The 19,492-nt window shown below is 42.8% G+C and overlaps 1 protein-coding gene across 2 annotated transcripts in view; it reads left to right on the forward strand.

The window, feature by feature from the left end:
• Positions 1 to 19,492, forward strand: part of FHOD3 (formin homology 2 domain containing 3) — a 478,616-nt gene that overhangs the window by 327,539 nt on the left and 131,585 nt on the right. For both annotated transcript variants that reach the window (XM_063076795.1, XM_063076796.1), the window contains one exon: positions 205 to 449. In XM_063076795.1, coding sequence (XP_062932865.1) covers positions 205 to 449 — 245 coding nt within the window. The remainder of the gene's footprint in view (positions 1 to 204; positions 450 to 19,492) is intronic.

A 19,492-nucleotide genomic window follows, 5' to 3' on the forward strand; every position in this document is an offset into this window, starting at 1 on the left:
CGCAAGCACCTTTTAGACTGCAGACTGCTTCACTTCCAAATGCAGGTGGTTGTGAAGACCTTGTAGTGAAGCCAAGGCCCATGGTTTGGGAATAGGCAGTGTTAAATCCCCATCAGGGTGAGCCTGAAATGTAAAGTCACACCCAAGATCTATGAAAGGATGTGTCAAGTCTGACCTGGCTCTGGGCATGCTCTGCTTTTCCAGGTGGTGCTCAGGCATGAGGATGGTGACGAGACGGTGGAGCTGCCCCCCAGTGGGTGCCGGGACCGCAGGAGAGCCAGCGTGTGTTCCGGTGGCAGTGGCGGGGCTGAGCACCGTGGCCTCGATTGCAGGAGGAGCCGCAGGCACTCTGTACAGAGCATCAGGAGTCCCCTGTCAGCTCCCACCAGTCCCAGCTCTCAGTCAGCACCTGGCCTCCAGCCCAGTCAAGTGCCGGATGTCCGTGAGAAGTAAGCATTTCCCTGGCTGTGGTGAGGGCATGAGGACACCACCGAAAGAGAGAGGGAGGCCACAGCCCCCAGAGGCCCCCCACTGTCGCCTGCCCACTGATTGGTTAGGCCCCCCTGGCTTTGTCCCTGCCTCTCCTCTACCATTAAACCACCACCTGAAATTCCAAGGAACTTCCCATACAAGGTGGCCCAGTGATGTGCACAGACTTGGTTGTACTAACTCCATGAGCTCTTCTTCTGTTTTTGTTTTTAATATTATTTAATATCTCAGTTAACGTCTGCTCAGGAAAGCTGTTTTTTCTCAAAAGGAAAGGAATCCAAAACACAAAACTTTGGCCTAGAAATAAATGATATGCCACCTAGAAATGTGAGATTGTAAAAGTCTTGCGTTACTTGTGGCAGTATAGGAGTATCTCAAGGTTGCTTTTAGTTAAATAGAACAAACCTGTATGAGTTTTAATATATCTTATCTCTTTATCTCAATCTCAGTAAATACTAATTCTATCATTTAGTCATTCAGCAAACATTTTTATTGACTGTCTGTCATAGGCCAGGACTATTCAAAGCCATGAAGATATAGAAGTGGAAAAGGTATGATCTTCGTTCTTATGAACCTCACGTCTGGGCTGGGAGAAAGAATGAGAAAGGTAGATAGGAAGAAATAGAAAGATTGGTAGTTTTGTGACAAATTATATATATTTGAAGTATAAAATCTGACAAAGTATATGGAAACCCAGAGTGGTTCTGTAAAACAGAGGTGCAACAGAAGGGTGGCCGTGCTGCTGCAGGGTGAGGGCCAAGTTGTATCTTCCCAAGTGGATACTGTTGGTTCACTGGGATAATGGGCTTTGTGGACCAGTCCGCACCGCCCAGGTCCCCGGGGGCTGACTGATACATTCATGTCCTGCTGCCCACAGGGTGGAAACAGTGCTCAGATCAATTGGCTGGAGCATTCTTCCCTATCAAGGAGATCCTCCGGCGAGCCAAATTTGAGTCACCAGGCTGCATGGTAAAGAAAAAAATAACTCAGAATACCAAGGGGTGCCCTAGGCAGTCTGGTACTCATGGAACCTCTTGATCATGAACTAGGCCTTGCCTTTGGGTGCCTGCTATCCCAGAAGGAGAAGGGCATCGGTCTCAGAGGGATGTGCCACCTCTGTCCCTGTTGATGCCTTTTTTCTTCCATGTGGCCCCAGGAGCCTCTGTCTGCATGGTTTTCTGTTTCTGAGAACCTGTGTACAAGAAGCTCTATTTTAGTGAAAGGAAGACCAAGACTTCTAAACAGATGGAGGAATGAGAACATTTACCTGAGCATTGCACTTTGTGATCTAGGATCTTGAAGAAATTCAGTTAGTGCTCAAAAAAGGGGCCCTGCTCCCCACTTATTGAGAAATTAACATGGAGGGAGTGGAGGAAAATGTACACAATGGGCTAAAAAAATCTATATTTAAAAGCACCAAAGACCCTGAGGGTAGGACATGAACCTTGTCAGCAGTACTTGGTGTTCTCTTGTTCTGTCTGACTTGTGTTGTGTTGGTTCCTGGTCTGTTTCTTGCTGTTGCGTTTTTCAAAGTTCCCTATGTTGTGGGTTCAGGTGACAACACCTTGTGGTAGGTTGGTGAGGATGACAACAGAGGCTCAGACCATTCTGGGCACAATTGTCAGTTTCAAAGTGCTGGGCTGCGTGGGATCGGAAACAAGAGGCTGGCGACACTGCTCTTATTTCATTCTTTGCAAATAGGCCTAATTTTTCATTGTACTGAAATTACTGTTTTAATGTAAATTTAGTGGCATTTGAGAAAAATACACTTTCCAGTTTATAAAGATAGGTAACGTCTTACAGATTGATGATTATGAAGTGATTTCATCTGTGAGGCCTGTTGGAAGAATTTTGCCCTGTGGCCCCAAAGTGACAGTACAGGTTTGGCAGTGGCAGGAGTGAGATGGAGGGATGGGCTGGTGAGAAGCAACATAGGAAATGATCCCTGCCTGCATAGCTTAGTCACCTGTACTTGACATCTATACCTCACAACTGCACCTTAGACTCAAGAAGCTTGTGTGTTCTGTCCCCTGCAGACCTTGAAAGACACACAAGCATTCCTGACACAGGTTGCTCTTCATTTGCGTGGACACCCTGGCTGGACTTACTGCCAGCTTGTGGCAGCATGCCTGCAGACACCATGGATGAGAGATTTTAGGCTGGATTTTATAACTCTGTGACCCAAGTGATGCCAACACTTACAAAAAGAAGATAGAAATATGTTAGAGGTTAGAAAGAAATTCATGTTCTAAAACATATATGGCACTCTCCACTCAGATGGTCCTTTTACATCATTTGAGTTTAATTCTCATAATGATTCGCTGTAGGACAAGCATCATTATCCTCATTGTACAAGTGAGAAAACAGACAGGGTAGGTGCCTTGCACTGAATTGCAGGACTAGGGGCTGAGTGTGTGATAAGCCCTTGACTTTGGCCCTTTACTATCAGTGCCCAGTGCATATAAAACCACTTCCCAACCAGTCACTCATAAACATATTCATTGAACGAGGTTCTCAGTTCTGACTTTTTAGAGAGTAAACTTGATTGATATACCATGTAGGTTTATTTTTGTTGAGGTAAATGTAAAAATTCAAAAAATTAAAAAGAAAAATCTGAGTCTCCCTACAGCCCTGCTAGGCTATGTGCTTTAATTCTAACAAGAACTAATAAGTCTCTGAACTCAGATCATTTGGCTTTGATTCCTTAAGAAATAGAACTCCACACTGAGCATTTGTCAAATAAGTTTATTGGTCATCTGTCATCTAAAAGCATCTTTACGTGACTGTATGTGCCATAATGAGTTTTATCTTTGTACTTGAAATTTATAAATTTAATTGAAGAAAAATTTTGGTGCTTTCACTTAATACCTAGAAAATTATTTTTGACATCTATTTAGCAAAAAAACCAGAGTCTCTGGTTTAAATTGTAATAGTATATAATCCATTTTAGGACTAAATAGTTCTTAAAGTTTGTCTAGGGCTGGCTGGTTAGCTCAGCTGGTTAGAGCGCTGCCTTGTAACACCAAGGTCAAGGGTTCGGATCCCCCTACTTGCCAGCTGCCAAAAACCAAACCAAAACAAAAAAAGTTTGTCTAGACCAAAGAAAGAGCCCTCCCTGTCAGATTTCTAAGAAACGGGGTGCACTTCCAAGCTTGCGTTCTCTTTTTCCCGAGGTGCCCCATTCTATCTTTGAACTATTCTGCTTTTTAGGAAAATCTCTGATCTAAATTTGCCTCCCTCGGATGTTTCCCTGTTCATCCTGGTTCTTCCTCTGTCAACACACAACAGGTCTCCTTCTTGCTCTGTATATCAGACTTTCTGATATTAATTACTGCATGCGACTTAACACGTGAACTTTTAATTTCATCCTGTTGATTTCCACACAAAATTCCAACCAGTAGAGGTAATTCTGACTTTCATTCAGTCATTAATATTACCAGTTGTGCCATCCAGCTTTCAGTCATGTGTATATTTTGACTTATATGGAAGACTGACCTGGCGGGTAGTAAATGTTGACAGCAGGTCGGGGAGTGGAAGGTACAGGCTAGTGCCACGTGCCTCAGTGGCAGGGGTCGGCAAGCCTTCTCTGTCAAGGACCAGGTGGTACATTTGTTAAGACTTGTGGGCCAGATGGTCTGTTGCAACTACTCCACTGAACTCTGCCTTCATAGCACACGAGCAGCCACCAACAACAGGTAAGTGAACGAGCGTGGCTGCGTTCCCGTGAAACTTTATTTATGGACACTGAGATTTCCATTTTACATGTCATGAAATATTATTCTTTTGATTTTTTTCAGCCATTAAATATGAAAACCATTCTTAGCTCACAGGCCATAGAAAACAGGTGCTGGGCCAGATTGGGCCCACGGGCTTTGCTTTGCCAACCGCTGTTCTAAGGGGCTGGGTTTCCTGAGGGGAATTGGGGGGGAGATCTGGAATTGGCAAAGAGGAGTATGTGGGATATGAGAGAAAAACCCACCATGCCATGTGAGAAGGCTGTAGGGAGCAGTGTTCTTAAGTTTGGGGTTAGAGCAAGGTAGTAAAAGGAATACTGTGAGGAGATAGAGACTATAGTGGATCTTGCTGATGACTGATGGTACATTCCCAGGTGCAGTGGAAGATTGACGGGATTGGAGAAGGGCAGAAACATGTCAGATTGGGGGACACACAGCCAGCTGGGGAGAAGGGGATCTGGTGATGAGTCCAAGGAAGGTTGGGCTTCTTGGGGAGGTTAAGGCAGACAGGAATTAGTCCCAGTGGCCTCTTAAAACAATAACTCTCAACCAGGGGTGATTTTATGTCCCCCCCCCATCGCCCCCCACTGCCCTGGCAACATTAGGACACATTTTTGGTTGTTATTATTGGAGTAGGCAATGCTACTGGCATCTAGTGGGTCGAGTCCAGGAATGCTGTTCTGTAATGAACAGGATAGCCCCTCTTTCCCCAACAAAGAATTATCTGTTTTAAAATGTCAGTAGTGCTGAGTCTGAGAAACCCTGCCTTAGGGGAAGGCAGGTAATTGGTTATAATTTTCACTTCCTCCTTGGGATTATGCCTCGGTAGGGAGTGTTTTGGCTATTGGAAAAGGTAGCTTTCTTAGAAGCTCATGGAATTCTGTGGACCTACCTTAAATGTTCATGTGTATGGGTCAAAATTAACTTTTTTTCAGAGAATGTAATCAGCTAAAACACAGGTCTATAGGAGATATTTCTAGTTTAAAAAGATTCCATTGGTATTTTACAAACAAATGCCATGAAGACAATATTTCTTAGAAAGGAGACAGAATGTCCTCAACTCTGGGTTACTCTGGGCCACCACATAGATTACAGTAGAGCCCTTTTCTGGTTTTTGTTTGAACTCCATTTAGCATCGTTTTACACTTTAATTTCTCAGGGAATATGCCGACTCCTCTTAGGAACCAAAGCCTTGACAATCTCATGCTTCTCTCAGTAACCAAAATGTCCAACACATCCAATTCTAATCAGCTTCACATCCATCACATTCCAAAAATTGACATAATGGAATGGGACACCAGAATAAAACAAATTGACATGACAGAACAATGGTTATATAACAGAGGTGTGGCATTCTACAGCCAGGCTTCTTGTACCTGCTCAGGGGACTAGGAACTCAAGACAGTCTCCCCAGAGATGTTCAAGTGGAATTGAGAAACCAGTGTTGAAAGACAGCAATGGACAACCCTCCTCTTGGCTGCTGAGATTGTCTGCTGGTGGTCCAGAAGTAAAAAAGTTAAATTCAAGAACTGCAAATTTTTCCATGTAAGTTAGACTCAGGATAAAGATAAGAAAAAATGCCTAATACTCATATATATTGCACAGAAGTATTCATTCTAATAAATTGCAAAGTGATAAGGATTAACAGGCCATTGGGGTAGTGGCCTGGCCTTGAGCTTGCAGTCGGAAACACAGGAATTGGACCCACAGACATATCTGACCCTCTAGCAGCAGAGAGAAGATGTGGCCCGGCCTCAGCTGGTCCTAGAGAAGAGGAAGCCAGGAGAGACCATGCCCAGGTGGGCTGCAGACCAGGAGTACTGACCTAGGGATAGCTAGTCCACCTGAGCTGCAAGGAGGAGGAGTCTGGCAGGGTGGTCTAGGGCAGAGTGCAGAGACCAGCATCAGGTGCTCATCCCACACCTGGTGGTCAAGAATAGGCCCTGGCTCCTAAGGAGTGGAGGAGCACTTGATGGTATTTGGAATCACTGTGGTGCTGGATGTAGAGTGGAGATGCTGAAGCATGGGAGGGTGAGTGCAGACAGAGCCCAGTACCACCATAATAGCTACGTATCAATTTATATATGGCCATTGGCTTATAGTAGGCACTGAATCAGTAGCAATGCTTTAGTTCCAGATAAATATAGGATTTAAAGATGTGCTATCAACTATGTGGTGTAAAAGGAAAGGAGTTGGACCATATAGTTCAAAGATGAAGATAACAGTAATAACAGCTGCAACAACAGCTAACCTATACTGAGCACTTAACTATCTGCCAGAGGGCTGCATGGTGCTGGTAACACCGAGGTCAAGGATTCAAATCTCCTTACCGGCCGGGCGCACGCCCACACGCGCACGCGCACGCGCACACGCACACACACGCACACACACGCGCACACACACACACACACACACACACACACACACACCCCAGGCATTATGTCAAGCACTTCAAGTGTACTAACTACATTTTTGCCTTTATGTAGATATAGCATCATACAGTAATGCTTTCATTCATTTTGCTACAGCTTGATTCCAATTTTTTCCTAGTCCCACACTTGCTGTAATGAGCATATACACAAGCACATATTTGTGTACATATGTAAGCATAAGCACACTTTTAGGATAGTTTCTTAGAAGTGGAATTCTAATTAAAGAACATATACATTTTAAATGTTGATAATGCCACATTGCTCTCTAAAAAGGCTGTTCCAGTTTGCTCTCCTACCATCCACATATGATTGACCATTTTCCTACATCAACACCAGCACTGGATGTTATGAGTTTTTCAGAATGTTTGTAATTCTGCAAAGTGAAATATAGTGCCTCAGCATTTTAATTTGCATTTTTGATTACTGCTGAGGTTGTACATCTTTAATTGCTTCATTGGCTATTGACATTTCCATTTCTGAGTATTAGCTGTTTATATCCTTCACTCATCTGTCTCCTGAATGGTTCGTTCATTTCCATTGGTGTACAGCTTCTCTGTATTTTTATTTACTTAATTATTTATTGGTAGCTGACTGGTACGGGGATCTGAATCCTTAACCTCAGTGTTATAACACCATGCTCTAACCAACTGAGCTAAATGGCCACCCCATTTCTGTATTTTTAATATGGAAATTTTTAGGTACAAAAGTAGAGAGAACGTAAGTATCCTTTATGCATTTTAGCTGTTAACTTTTTGACATTTTCCACTCCCCCGTCTCTCAAACATCTTTTAACTAAATTTATGGTGTCTCTCACTGTGTGCATAAAATATATTGTTACAGTGTCCAATTTGCGAGTCTTTTCCTGTGTGGCTTTTAGGTGTCATGCTTGCTCAGGAATGAATGTCCTCTTTCTAACTGCAGCCTCTCTGTGCTGTCATGGGAAAATGCTTTGCTAGTCTTCCTTCACTGTCTGGGAGGTCAGTAACAGTAGCAGTACTGACCAAGCCCAGCACTTATGGACTTACTTTGTGCTGGCTATTGTGCTAAGCAATTTTGCATGTTTTATAAATAACATGAGGGAAGGTGGTAGTATCCTCCCCATTTTACAGATGAGGAAACCGAGGCACAGAGAGATTAAAGAACTTGCCCCAGATCATAGAGGTGGTAAGTGGCACTGCCAGATCGGGACCCAGGTAGTTGTAGTCCCAAAACTGCACTCAGAACCAAACATACCTGGAGTTACTATTTGAATCTATAGAATGTGTTTAGTAGTGACAACGTTTTATCTTTTGAGGATGAATTAGGTTTGTTGAGAAAGCAAAAAATTGTTCAGAGCGAATGTTTACTGGGGCTTGGTAATGTGAGCTATACTGTTTATAGTCACTGTTTAATTTTGTTCCTGAAATAATTAGCTGATTTGCTTGTTTTTCTCATAAATGGGCACTGAAAACAGTTTCTAAGGAGTTCTGAAAATGTTCAGAGCAATAACTGCAACATTGGAATGAGCATTCCCAGTTAATCATAACTAACCATGACCTTGGTGGTAGGGGAAGGAAGGTACAGAGAAAAGAAACTCATGATTAAAAGGAAGCCACAGTTAACTATCAGATATTGGAGGCTGAGGAGAAGCAGGGACCCAGCTGTCCTCACCATTTGGGAACTCATAGCCGATGTGCACCGAGTGGCCCTGTGGGTGGTGGGATGAGGGGCCAAGCTTTGAGGCTGAGCCTCCAGGGAGGGAGCCAATTGGGGGAGGGGGAGTTCTATTTTCCTGCAGGAGTGGGGAAGGATATTGGCATCTCTCTCCCAGCCACAGGAAGCAGTGGGAAAAAGAGAGAGCCTAATAATGGAACTGTGCTGGATGGGTGAGCTCATCTACCTATACTTACGTGCCTGAGTTCTAGGGCAGCCTGTGGCTCTCTGGTCTTTCATGCCTTACCCATGAGACTTCATTGCCAGGGTTACAGAATTCAATTCACTGCAGGGTCTGTACCAGAAGAGTAGAGTAGCCCTATCTCTTTCTTGGAAGCACTTGACAATGAGCAGTCAATTTGTAAGAATTATGAGACAAGTAAGTGTTGTGTAATGTTAACCTACAAAATCTGTGATTCGGATGACCTGCCCAGCCCTGGCTCCTAGAGGAAGGTGGGGCCGTGCGCAGTGAAGGAGCAGCAGTTGAGGTGGCTGAGAGCATAGACATGGTCTTCAGAACTACACCCCCCACTGCCCCCCAGGCTTGACCTCAGTCTCTTCATGTATAAACTCAGGATGATGATACCACTTTAATAGAAGGATGGGAGAGTTAAAATAGACAGCACAAATGTGTGCTTTACGCAGTGTTGTTATAATCAGTGAATGCCCTGGAGCTTTCCCGGATATTATTCTATTAAAGAAGGTACTTATTAAGTAAATATGGACATGAACTGGAAAGAATATTTTGTGAACTGGCATAAACATGCTAGAGGATTTCACAACAACCAGATTAGCAACCACTGGTACCATGAGCAGCAAGTAGCTACTTGGGAAGTTTTATCTGATGGTAAATGATTCGTCATAAATGGGATGCGCTGACAAGGGCTGTGACCTCCTGATGTAGGTGTGATTGGAATACAGCCAGTGATTCAGGGATGTCCAAGAGGCTCTTCCTGGCTTTCTGAGTATTGAGTAGCAAAGGGTGGGCTGGGGGGAGAGAGCTGGGGGTCCAGAGGGGGTGAGCTTGGAAATGGGAGAACAGCATTGAGTAAAGGCAGAGGCTTTGAGGCATGAGGAAGAAGTCTCTTTGAAAAGCTCCTTGTTTCTGGGGCAGGATTTGTGCTTTCTCGACTATTCACTATGACCAGATAGCAGATTTCTTGGGGGTTTGGACTTTGCTGAATTGAATTTGGGGAACTTTCTAGGTTTTGAAAAAACTGGCAAAATTCTGTGCTTGAAATGGAGCAGAGCTGCTGATGAATTTCAAGTGAAGAATTGAAATCGGTGTGTTTGAGCAAGAGCACCCTGGAGCAGTGTGGGGTGCATTGGGGGAGAACAGGCTGCAGACGGGGAGACTGGGCTGGGGTTGGGACAGCTGTCCAGGGAGGACTGGAGAGGGCCTGACTGAAGCAGGGGCAGGGAGAATGGGAAGCAGGGAGGTGAGGAGATGCAGGAGGACATGGCTTGTAGGATGGTGACTGTATTGCATGGTGAGTAAGACGAAGGCGTCTGAGGTGTTCCCAGGCAACCAATAACCCAAGGTCACAGATGGCTATAAGAACACTCAGTAAGCTTTGTATGTTTTAAGTTTGAGGTGTCTGTGGGTCAGACTAATAGAAATGTGCATAGTCTGTTGGATAGGCACTTCTGGATCTCAGACACTTGTAGGTGATGGTTGAAGCCTAGGCTTATTAGATACCATAATTCAGGAAAACGAAGAAAATGTACAGAGAAGCATGGATAAAGCCATGGAAAAGAAAATACAAAACCATCATCTCTTGAAATGCTGAAACTGAGAACTTCACCCACTTTCTAAGTCGATGAAGCTTTAAATCAGTTATCTGCAAGTGTGAATGTTTTCCAACCAGGGTAGACTTACGTGATATGAGGTTTCAGGAAGGGACAAGCCGTTTGCTGTGGGGAGTGATGGTGACCACGCTTCTCAGAGAAGGAAAGGTTCATGTTTCCAGTTGAATCTTTGACTTGCTTTGGGAGTTTTCTTCTTTCAGTGCCAAACTTGCTTTCCTTTGACCTTTCCAAACTCCACATTCCCTATAGTACACACCTGCCCATCCACACTCTGAACGTTCCCAGCCCTTTCTTGTAGAGTTTGATTTTCCCTGGCAGTTCATACAGGGATGGGTGGGGTGGCACAGATGGACAGTAAGCCTCTCTCTGTTTATCCCATGGAAGTCCCAGGATCCTTCTGGAAATGGAGCAGGGACTTTCTAATGAGGACTAAACTGAGTTGATCAAATCCAATCATGGAGAGAGGAATGAGATTATAGAGGGAGCCTAGTGATAACTCTTCACTGATGAAGATTGAATACACAGAGACATAAAACCCTGAAAACGTAGGTTGAAAAGGCCAAATCTGGCAGCAAAAGAGAAGTCTATACTGGGCAGAGGTGATGCCGATAAATCATTTTGCAAGGGAGGCCTTTGAGAATAGGCTTTAGAAATAGAAGAGGACAGGCCCAGCCTAAGGCCATGCCTGTCTTACTTCATGTGCTCGGCTAGCTGATGGTGATGACAGAAGCATCATATTTGTGTTGAAAAAATATTTATTATTTCTAAGTGAGGTAATCTTTATGTTTCAGAGACTGGTCAGAAATTAGCATGGGCTGTAATCATAGTCCAAATATATCTCATGGTGCCCTGTATCATGGGTTCATCTGTTCTCCTCCTGGTGGAGATGGGCCTTGGTGGGGTGGGCAGGGAGAGTGATCAGGGCAAAGGACGAGAGCTGCCCATCCACATTCTGAACGTTCCCAGCCCTTTCTTGTAGAGCTTGACTGCACATACAGTCAGAAGAGCCACTAGTGTTCAGGAAAGTATCTGAAAGAAGGATTAATGGCTTCTTCCAGTCCTTAAAGAGGAGAGGTATTTTTTTCAGCCACAAAGAATTTATCATAAGCAGAGGTAGTACAGTATAGTGGTTAGGAGCATGGTCTGTAGAGTTTGACTTCCTCGTTCAATCCTGCTTCCTAGCTGTGTGACACTGTGTGAACTTCTTAACCTCTCTGTGCCTCAGCTCCTCATCTGTGAATGGCAGTACTGATAGTACCTACCTCAGAAGTTCCTATGAGGATTAAATGAGTAAACCATGTAAACTGTTTAGCATAAGGGCACCTGGCACAGAGTTTATTAAGCAAATAGAATAAGTGATGATTGCAGCCCTCCCAGGGAGAGCCTTCTTTCCCCAGAGAGATCCTGGGGGAGACAGGACCAAGCAGAGAACAGGGAAGCCTAACCCTGGCCCTCAAAAAGGGCCCTGCAGATCCCGAGGAAGCCTGGGCATCTTTGGGATGGGTATCTACAGCCTAAATACTTTGATTGTCCTGATAGAGCATTCTTCCCGAAGGCATGGTAACTCAGTGAGGAATCCAGAGACAATTATATCACACTTCAGGAATACTCAATTATAGTATCACATTGCCTCCAAGAAGTAATTTCATTCTGAGGTTTTTTTTTTTTTTTTTTTTCTAGCTATGTGGCTCTGGTTTTATAAACATGAGATTAAAAATTGACTAGAGATAAGCCCCCACGAGGAAGTGGCCAGTCAGAGCCTGCCGTGTGCAGGCATTTGTCTCCCAGAGGTCCTTGGAGCAGACAGGGCAGGCTGTGGGTGGGGGTGTCGGGGCTGCACACCCGCGGGCAAGCCTTCCGAGGTAAAACAAATACTGACTTACTGGACTCGAGAAGCTATTTTTCTTTTTCCATATTTTTCCCCCTATAACAAGCTTTGCAAAATCACCTTCCAAATAGAAGGGTAAATAATTCTGATCAGGAAATCGGGGGGAAAAATCATGAAGGGCTTTGGACCCCGTACCTGTGTTTGTATTTGTTTGTGGACTTGAGTCCACATCCATAATAGCTTTTGTCTATAAGTAGACAAACAAGCCACCAGATTTGCAGAAGAGAAACCCCTAATACTGGGTATGTTATTTCAGGGTAGCCTCTCATTAGACTTCCTAGTCACTATTAGCATTTTATGAACTTTGATATTATAATTACTGACCTTAGTTTGTTGAGACAGGAATACTAGCTCCTGTGACTTAAGGAGCAAAATTATATTTATTGATTCCTTCAACTCCTGTTTTCCTGTGCCTACTATATTCTTGGACCTGAGGATACAATGGTGAACGAGACCCTTATGACGCTTACATTTTCATAAGACAGTGTGCAGATAAATATATAGCTTTTGAAGGAGCAAACAGGGCTGTGCAGTAGAGGGTAGCAGGGATATAAGGATAGAACTTGAGGGGAACTTGCAGAAGTGCACAAGGGCATAGGCAGAGTTAGTCTTTACAGCTTTACTTATAACAGCAAAGAAGTGGGGAATGGCTAGAAAAGTAAAACATAGAATAGCCATATGATGGATGCAGCCAGCATTATAAGAATTGCACAATACCAGCATTACCAACACACTTGTCAAATCATTTGCTGTATGAAAAGATCATGGAATAATACATGTTCCAATTTTTAAAAAAATCTAGACATTTACCCATCAAATTTATAACAGTGGTTATCTCTACTTTTATCAGAAATATACTTTCTCAAAGGGAGAATGAATTCCTGTAAGGGAATATTAATTTTAAAAAGTTCTTTAGAAAAGAGGGTGGTGGGATGGAGCTGGTCCAAGAAACCTCCTTAGGCACTTTGGCCAAATCCGGAAGGTGGGCAGAGCGGGAGAAGAGCTCCCAGACAGAGGGAATGCCGTGATCCATGGCAGAAGGAGAAAAGGGGTGGTGTACCTGGGGACCTACCAGGCATCTCGAGAGGCAAGGCTATAGAGTGTGGAGGGAGACAGACGGCACAGAGATGAGATGAGGTTGCCCAGGGAGGAGGGCAGGGTGTGCAGTGCCTTAGAAACCATAGCACAGGGTCTGGTTATTATTCAGCATGTGAGGCTCAGCTGCGCACATTTGAAGAGATTCCTGTTTGCTTCATGGGATCAGGTTGAAGGCGAGGGAGAGTGGAATCAGGGACACAGGTGGTAGCTATTGATGCAGAACTACTGGCAAACATTGGTAGCTTGGACTAGGGCAGTGGTTCTCAACCCTGCAGAGTGTCTAAAATAACCCATGCTCAGCCCCCACCCCAGAAGAGTTGAATACAGTTTCCAAAAGTAAGGCCTGAGCATTCACATCTTAATGTATCTCAAGAGTGTGAACCGCCAGGCTAGAGGTTGCCAGTGGCTATGAGAGACGTGGAGCATGTGAGGCACGCATTAAAGAAAGGGCCAGTTTTGACCTCATTGCTAGATCTCCCAGAACTACCTTCCTGTATCTGGATGAGCCCACGGGGGACCATGTGAATGTGCAGGACAACATGTGGACCTGTGACACGTGTCTAGTTCCTTGGGTGACAGTCTTTGTGGATCATTCTTGTCCTTTGCTGCTCTTTTTTCTCTTCCAGTTACCTCCTTTGTATACAGTTCATTCCCCATTGACATCCCCACCAGCAGATGGAAGTAGGAGGCAGACGCTGCCCAAACAAGTCCGTGTGGTCACTGTGGGTAATTTGTGGGCCTGATTTCAGGGAGTACGATAGAAATGAGGTTGTTGGGAAGAACCCTGGCTGAAATATAAGATTTGGGGCTTATCTCTAGCTGTCAATTATGTGTACTTGATTAGTATATTAAAAGTTGATTGTTGCATGTTCAAGTCCAAAGCATGTGAAAAGGCAATTAGAAGTTCAAGAATCAAACTGAGTCATGAGTTAAAAGATATTACCACACATCAAAACTCTGCAATACATTTGCCCTCCTCGTGGTGGTTACCCTTGATATCTGCTTCCTATGTACATATGTCATGTCTTGTTCATTTCTAATTGAGTCTTGCACTCTCTGTAATTCTTCCTTTCCCATTTGTAAAAAATATGAGATAGTAGATTAGTGTGTAATGTGCCATTATTTGCATTTAAAAGCAAGCCCAATCAGAAAACACAGATTAGTAATTGTACAACTTCTGGAAGTGGGAGAATGTGTCTAATGTCTACACAATTTTATTTCTGTAGCTATAACTGACCACCAGAGCTGGAGGCTCCCATTCCACTGTTCCATTTTATTTTACTAGTGAGTTAAGAGAGCCCCTGGATCCACCAAGGTCTCAGGACAGATTCAGTCTAGACCCAAGGAAGGGCTGTTTTTTGCCTCTGGAGGCCACCTTCCTGAAATCTCGGCCTGGGACTGCACTTGGCATCTTTGCTGTTCCTAAAAGTTCTTAGAGAATTGTAATCTACCTTCAGCCTAGTTTCTCTTCTGCCCTCTCAGACTTCTGAGGAGCATTTGAAGCAATTAAATAATATCTGTAGCTTAGAATAAATTTTTTTAAACATAAAATCAAGGTATACACAAAAGTAGTGAGATGTCTCATAGCTTGTAGTTATCACTATATTAATTTGTTTTACACCTGAGTAAATCTGCAACCCCAGCTACTAATTGTGTTTTTTTCTATTGATGTTTTATACTCTGCAGACTTGAATTCTATTATATTAAACTATTCCATGTTTTAGTAGAAATAATGTGTTGGATCCATTAATATTTGATTCTAAAACAAAATAGCAGTATAATGGCTTATGCATTAAGGTTCTGGCTGGTAGTCCACCTTCTTGAGTATATTCAGGATATTTTATGCTCCTTCTAAACTTTGCATGCTACAGGGACAATAAATACTTTACTGTCTCACTTTGGGTTCTCACCATGGAAACATGAGAGCAACAGCTGGGCTCTGTTACATGTCTTTTCATTTGCTTGGCTGGTAAAAAATCTTTTGAGGGAACTTTTTTTTATTTAGTGGATGACAAAACTATTTTTAAATGAAATCACTGCTTCGGTTGGTCAGATATTTGTCTTAACTGATTAAGATCACTAATTGGAAGTCTTTAAATCCCATCTTAGGCCCTGGGTAACCTAGAAACAGCCTTCAAGTTAACAGAAAGTATGAGTCACCGTGAGGCTAAGTTCAGACTATAGTATAAGTTTTCAGTAACTGAGTGCTACAGACCAAGCTCAAGGGGCACTTTCTTTGTCATAAATTTAACAAAATATTTCTATGAAATACTTTTTTCATCTAATTATGATATAAGTCATATGCATTTTGCAGAGCTGAGTGGGACATTTAAAATGTCTGCATGCTATCTAAATCTTAAGACAGAGGTTTCCAACTAGTTGCCACAAATGGGTCATACCTGTGTCAAGACACTGATCTACTCAACCTTCAGGACAAATAGGCAAGTCTGGGGTGGCTTGACACCTGGAATGGCTTCTGGGAACCAGAAGCAGCCTTGTCTGTTACTTTAGAGGGCTGTGCAAATGGCTTTATTTTGTCTGTCTTGCATGAGGAGGCTTGGCAAGCTCAGTTCAGGAGACTATGGCTTAGAAAGAACAGTGCAGTGATGATAGTGTGATGAAACCAGTTTAGAATCTGCTTCAGTTTCATGAGGAACCTGGCATGGTAGCAAGAACTCTGGCCTGGACATTAGGGAGAGGAGTTCTTACTGTCAAGTTGTGTGATCTTGCCCTGTCTGAAACTCGTCTTTCTTATCTGCTCCATGGGAACATCTCTTAGGTGACCTCCAAGTTCTTACCAGTCTTGTTATTGACCATCCATAGCAATTGCCTCTGTGCTGAACACCATGCTGGGTCCAAAGTGGCAAAGAACTGCAACAGGCAGCAAGTGTTTCCTAGATGTCTTTAGGGGCTGGGGCCATGGCTGGGTCTCCTAGAGAAACAGAGCAGGAGGAGTAACTAGTCAGGAAGAATGACTACTGTAAGGACCGAGGCTGAAGTGCTTTTGGTGTTGGGTGGAAAATTGATAAATAAGTAGACTGATTAAGACTGGGGTGGGAGTTCATGAAGGAAGAATGGGAGATGAATTTGGAGAGATAACGGATTAGAGATGAGCTAGGCCAATTAGACTTGATCCTGAGGTCAGTAGGTAGGTTTGAGCAGGAGAATATTATGTGCAAAATCCCATCTTGTCCCCTGGTCAATTCCTTTTTGGCCTACAAGCACTGCGGAAGTCTTTCCAGGCCACTTAGGCCCTCCAGTTTGAATACTTTCTGGTACAATTAGTTGTTTAACTATCCTCTCCCTCATCTATCTATAAATCCAAGGGTGGAAACCTCTGTTAACCACTGTTTCCCAGTGTCTTGCACAAAATAAGTGCTCAATAAAATATCTGTTGAATAAAGAGAAATAGAGCTCCATAGTTAGACTGCTTTGCTTTTAAAATAATTTTCTTTTGTTTTTTACTTTAAAAATTCTAATTGTACAGAATTAATCATGAGACCTTGATTCATGACACATTATCATCATTGATTGATGTATGGCTCTCTCCTAAATTATTTTTATACAGTATTAACATGAATATTAATAAATGTAGATATGTGACTCTCTTCTAGATTATTTTTATGCAATATTTATTTGTTAATATAAAGAATATCAGCAAGACTATGGCCTAACTAAAAAACTAGAGCATTACTCCTGACTTACATCTGTCGGTAGGCTTCTCACTTTCCTATCCCTAGGCCTGGGTAACTCATTCTTAATAAGTCTTTATCGTTGTCTTGTGGGGCTTTTTTTAGAGTTATCACACACATGTGTATAACTAAAAATACATTATGCAATTTTTCTTTTTTGAACTTTGTAAAAAAAAATATATATATATGTATATCATATGTTCCTTCTTGGGCTTACATTCTCTTCAGACAATTTTGGTATTTTTTGGTACTATCAGACAATTTTGCAAAGTACTTATATGATATGCTCATGGTGGCCTTAATTTATGGTTCCCTGATTTATAGTGAAGTTAAAGTATCTCCTCATACAAATTTATTGTCTCTGTTATGTATTTTGCCCACTGTTTTGCCCACAGTTGTGTTTTTGTTGATTTTTAAAGTATATTTTTACATATTCTTGATATGAGTTTATGTCTGTTAAATGTATTGCAAATGCCTTCCCCTAGTTCATTGCTCAACTTTTCTTCATCTTAATTGCTTTACTCCTAGAATATGCTTTAATATTGTTTTGAGTGTTTGTATTGTGCTTTTGCAACAGCTCAGCAACATTCATTATCCTTTTTGTTTGTGTTTTGAAGCCTAAGAAATAGGACATTAGCCTGAGACTCAAATTTGGGAAAGTTAAATTGACTTGGATGGAAACTATGCCCTACAGAATGGGTCAGGCTGTGCGCCTCTGGGTTGCTTTTCCAACTTGAAAAGGATGGCTTCAAACCTGGGACTATTTGTGGTAAAAAGGATAATACCTACTGGATTCAGAATAGGCCTATGCCCCAGAGTAACTCCTAATCCATCAAAAACAAGCAAAATACCTGTAGAGGTATTTGAAAGCTAAAGGACAAACACCCAGAATTCTTTAGCACGAATATAAATAAAATTAATTTATACTTTAAAAGAAAATCCAGCTTGGGGAAAAGCAAAATTATCTTAATCAATTCTTCCATCTCAGATATTATTAGAATAAAATCATTCAGTTTGATTTTGTCATAGGCTGAAAATAAATAAAACCGAGCATAAAAAGTTCTGTGCCCTGTAAGAGGGTATTTTCTTTTTCACTCCTTTGAATTATAGGGCAAGGCCAGTGCTTTGACCACAGGTCATTCTGGAAGCGGCCCTCCAAGTGAGTCATATGCTGCCTGCCCTTGGTCCTGCCCTGCCACTCCTGACCTCAAAGCTACAGCACACATATGACATATGAAGATTTATCGCAGGACCTGAAGATGTTGAACTGGAAGAAGAGACAGCTTGGGATGTGGGTCAGGATAGCTGTCTTCAAGCATCTGTGAGACAGCTTCGTGGAAGGGAGAGGGATCGAGAAGACAGAGCTGACATAGGTGGAAGTTACAGAAGGGAAAGTGTCGCTGTCGGTCAGTGGTGCAGAATGCTTTGTGGAGTCCTGTGCCCTCTTCCTTAGGGAGGCAAGCAGAGTTCTGAGAGTCCGTTGGTGAGGGTAGGAAGAGATTTCCTCAGAGGACCCAAAGATGTTGATGAGGATGATAGCAATAGCTAAAACAAACCGATTTGCTTAGGATATGCCAAGCCATATCAAAGTGCTTTTATACATTAATGCAATCTTCCTAGGGCAGGTACAGTTACTACCCCATGTGGGAATAAGCGAAGTAGGGCCCAGGGTGACAGAACTCCAGGAACGATCCAGGCAGCCTGGCTCCAGATCCTCTCCAACTTTACCTGCGAGTAAATGGAATCAAGCCATTTTAGAGGTAGGAGCTCAGTGTTTTGTTTTAAAGAGGAGAAGCCCATGCACTGGCGAGGAAGAGGTAACAACATCTGCAAACTCCTGATCAAGCTGAGGAAGGTGGCCTCAGGCTGGAAATTGTGGGTACAGTGCTTAACTTGGCTGCTGTGGGTGCAGGTGGAGGAAGAAGGGGCTGAGGCTGGTAAGGAGTGGTGGTGTGTGAGAGCGTGCTGTGCCAAGCTCAGAAGAACAGATGAGATGTGTGGGTCTGTGACTTCTGGCACTGCAGGAGGGAGGCTGCCCTTATTCCTTGGTCTCCTTGTTTCTGGTGGAGGCACTTCCAGTCCAGGTTCCTGAGACAGGTAACTGTAGAGTTTTGTCAATGCTTCTCTCTTCCTTTTCTACCACATCTAATCGGTCACCAAGTACAGCCAAATCTTCTGCTTTAATCTTTTCCAGATCCATTTATGCCTCAGCTGTCGCCCTCTCTACCTACTTCTTTGAGGCCTGCATCCTTGGTTCCAAAACATGGCAAGCACATGATAAGAAAGGGAATTTACAGATCAATTTCTTTAAAAAATATATATATGTGAAAACTTTTAAATAAAATACTAACAAATAGAATCCAGCTGTGTATGAAACGGTACTACATTACAACAAAATAGGATTTCTTTTTGGTATGAAAGGTTGGTTTAACATTTTTTGAAAAGAAGTGGTCTTTGTAACTCTATTAACAGAAAAAAGGAGAAAAATCATATGATTATCTTGCTATATTTTAAAAAATCATTTGACAAAAAATCATTTAACACTCATGTGTGATAAAAATCTTGGCAAACTAATATTAGAAGGAAACTTCTTTAATCTGGCTAAGAATATATTCTGAAAATATCTGTGGCAAACCTCATACTTTCCCCTGAGATTTG

This window comes from Cynocephalus volans, chromosome 13, assembly GCF_027409185.1.
Source record: "Cynocephalus volans isolate mCynVol1 chromosome 13, mCynVol1.pri, whole genome shotgun sequence".
NCBI lineage: Eukaryota > Metazoa > Chordata > Mammalia > Dermoptera > Cynocephalidae > Cynocephalus > Cynocephalus volans.